This window comes from Penaeus monodon, chromosome 31 (genome assembly GCF_015228065.2).
Source record: "Penaeus monodon isolate SGIC_2016 chromosome 31, NSTDA_Pmon_1, whole genome shotgun sequence".
Lineage (NCBI taxonomy): Eukaryota > Metazoa > Arthropoda > Malacostraca > Decapoda > Penaeidae > Penaeus > Penaeus monodon.
In genome coordinates this window covers 25,021,314-25,023,608 of record NC_051416.1, presented here as the reverse complement: position 1 = coordinate 25,023,608, position 2,295 = coordinate 25,021,314, and the positions used below count along the sequence as shown (strand labels likewise).

The 2,295-nt window shown below is 54.9% G+C and overlaps 1 protein-coding gene across 1 annotated transcript in view; it reads right to left on the bottom strand.

Moving 5' to 3' along the window:
* The window catches only part of LOC119593130 (homeobox protein engrailed-1-B-like), an 11,411-nt gene continuing 9,116 nt past the window's right edge, over nucleotides 1–2,295 (bottom strand). Inside the window, exon 2 of the mRNA XM_037942095.1 lies at nucleotides 1–1,717. Within this exon, the coding sequence (XP_037798023.1) occupies nucleotides 1,395–1,717 (323 nt within the window). The 3' untranslated portion in view covers nucleotides 1–1,394. The remainder of the gene's footprint in view (nucleotides 1,718–2,295) is intronic.

Sequence of the window (2,295 nt, the reverse complement as noted above, 5' to 3'; positions counted from 1 at the left end):
ACGTGGGTGTAGGGATGGGACTGAAAGCTTTTATTATTAACGAAAAGTTTTATTCGACAACACAGACATATAAATAATTTAAACACGTATTTACAGGATATAGACATCTGGAATATACAATATTTACATATGACTTGGCATAAAGTTCGCATCCTTAATGCTTTTACAAAATAAGATAACAAAAAAAACATGGTTTCTGAGGCAATGCAACTTTGTGTTAAATTAAAAGCTAATTTGTACTTTCCAGCAAAAGAATATCATATACTTTAAAAACTAACGAGTTTTCCAATGCTGAGACTGGCGGGGTAAAGAATAATATAAGTATTTGTATATATATCTGAAGAGAAAAATAAAAATCAAAATCAGTGTGAGATCCTTGCTGCATCCTAACAAGGGATTGTGGAGTCTCCCGAGGCATTATTCTCGGGGGAAGAAAATGTCCTGTAGGTTGACGACACACTGGAGGCCTGAGAAAATCGTCCGAACGTCCACAGGAGTGACTTGGCGCACCTGTGTCTGGGTGGAGGGAGGGGTCGGGGGAAGGGGAAGAGGTTCAGATACCCCTTTGGCGAATGGGAAAGGGGTTGGAAACCTTCTGGGGCGAGGAAAGGGGGTTTGGATCCTGTTTGGGAAGAGGGAGAGGTATAGGTATTATCTGGGGTGAGGAAAGGGGGGTTTTCAGACACCATTTGGGAGCCATTGAAGGGGATTCACGCTGTATGGCGCTGGTCCCCTTTGAGCTTGAGGGTTAAAGGGTTAAATAAGGGAAAGGGGCAAGCCGCGGTTTCCTCCGGGGATGTGAAGGGATGAGGGGAAGTGAGAGACAGATTTGGTCGTCGCGTGGCAAGACCCTGTCTATTCGTGGCCGACGTCTTGCCCGTAGCTGTTTCGCACGACGCTGACGGCAATAACGGCGGCAGGAAAAGCGTGGGCGGTCACTGGTGTTGCGGCTGAGGAGAGACTGGGCGGCGAGGGTCAAGGGAAGAGGGGGGGGGGCGCTCGGAGGGCGAGACTGAGACGCTGACAGTCTGACGTGGTGTCGCCAGGAGCAGAGTTGTCTCCGGCGCCTCACAGCTCGGGAACTCTGGCTTTGTCCGCCATTCATGGGCTGACAGCGAGAGGCCGGAGCAAGGGCGAGGGAGAGCGTGGGCGGTGGGCGGCGGTTCGTCGTGGGCTCAGCCACGTGACGCGCCACGACGAAGCTGAGGCTCGGATCCCCAAAGACGACAGGGCGACGTCGCTCCTCGGGCTGTGTGCTCGTTGCTGCTGCATTGACAACAGTTGAACTGGGAGTGCGCGCGCGCGGGCGGGCGGAACACGAACTGGTGTCGCGCGAGAGCTAGCTAGCTGTCACAAGTTATCTGGTTGAGCCAAGATCGCGGCCCCGGTGCGCCCTAGCAGAGGTAGGGGTCGTCCTCGTCGACGGGCACGGTGGAGTGGTTGTAGAGGCCCTGCGCCATGAGGTGGGCGGCCAGGCCGGAGGACTTGTTGCCGTTGGCCTTCTTGATCTTGGCGCGCTTGTTCTGGAACCAAATCTTGATCTGGGACTCGTTGAGGCCGAGGTCGCGGGCCAGGTCCTGGCGCCTCTTCTCCGTCAGGTACTTGTTCTCCTCGAACTCCTTCTTGAGGCGGGCGAGCTGCTCGGAGGTGAAGGCGGTGCGGGGGCGCTTCTCCTCGGGGTTGCGGTCGCGGCGCTTGATCCGGCGGGAGCGGGGACCTGGGGGGGAGAGGGCGGGGGTCAGTGGTGCTGCTTGAAGGCTCAGATACAGTAAAGTAATCTCCAATAAAAAAAGCCCTACATCTTTCTACGCAAAATCACAAAACCAATGGTATCGATCGTGATAATAACTGCGCGTAAGGTCTAGCGTCTCCATTTTCTTTTCCTCCTTTCGTGCTAACTTCTTTCCCTCGTCGCGTTATCCGCCGAATACCAAGAAAACGGCTTAAGCGGCTTTTGCCCCGAAGCCTAATCCCCCGCCCGCGAGACAACCTCGACGGGCATCATCGCCGAGGGAGTGCCAACGAGGTGACTCTCTCTCGCTAAGCTGACGATGACGATGCCTACGAGATACCACCCTCTGGCACTCTTCGCTCACTCTCTCTTACTCCCCCCTTCCCCCCCTTTTCCTCTAGCCCGGCCCTCCTTCCCTTCCCCGTCCCCTCGACTGGCCCTCTAGGCTTATCCTTCCCCCCTTCCCCTCCCCTCCCCCCTTTTCCCTCCCCCCTTCACCCCTCCACTCAGTGTCACAAGCTCTCAAAACAAGCCGGCTCGACGCACTGAATACTAACTAGATA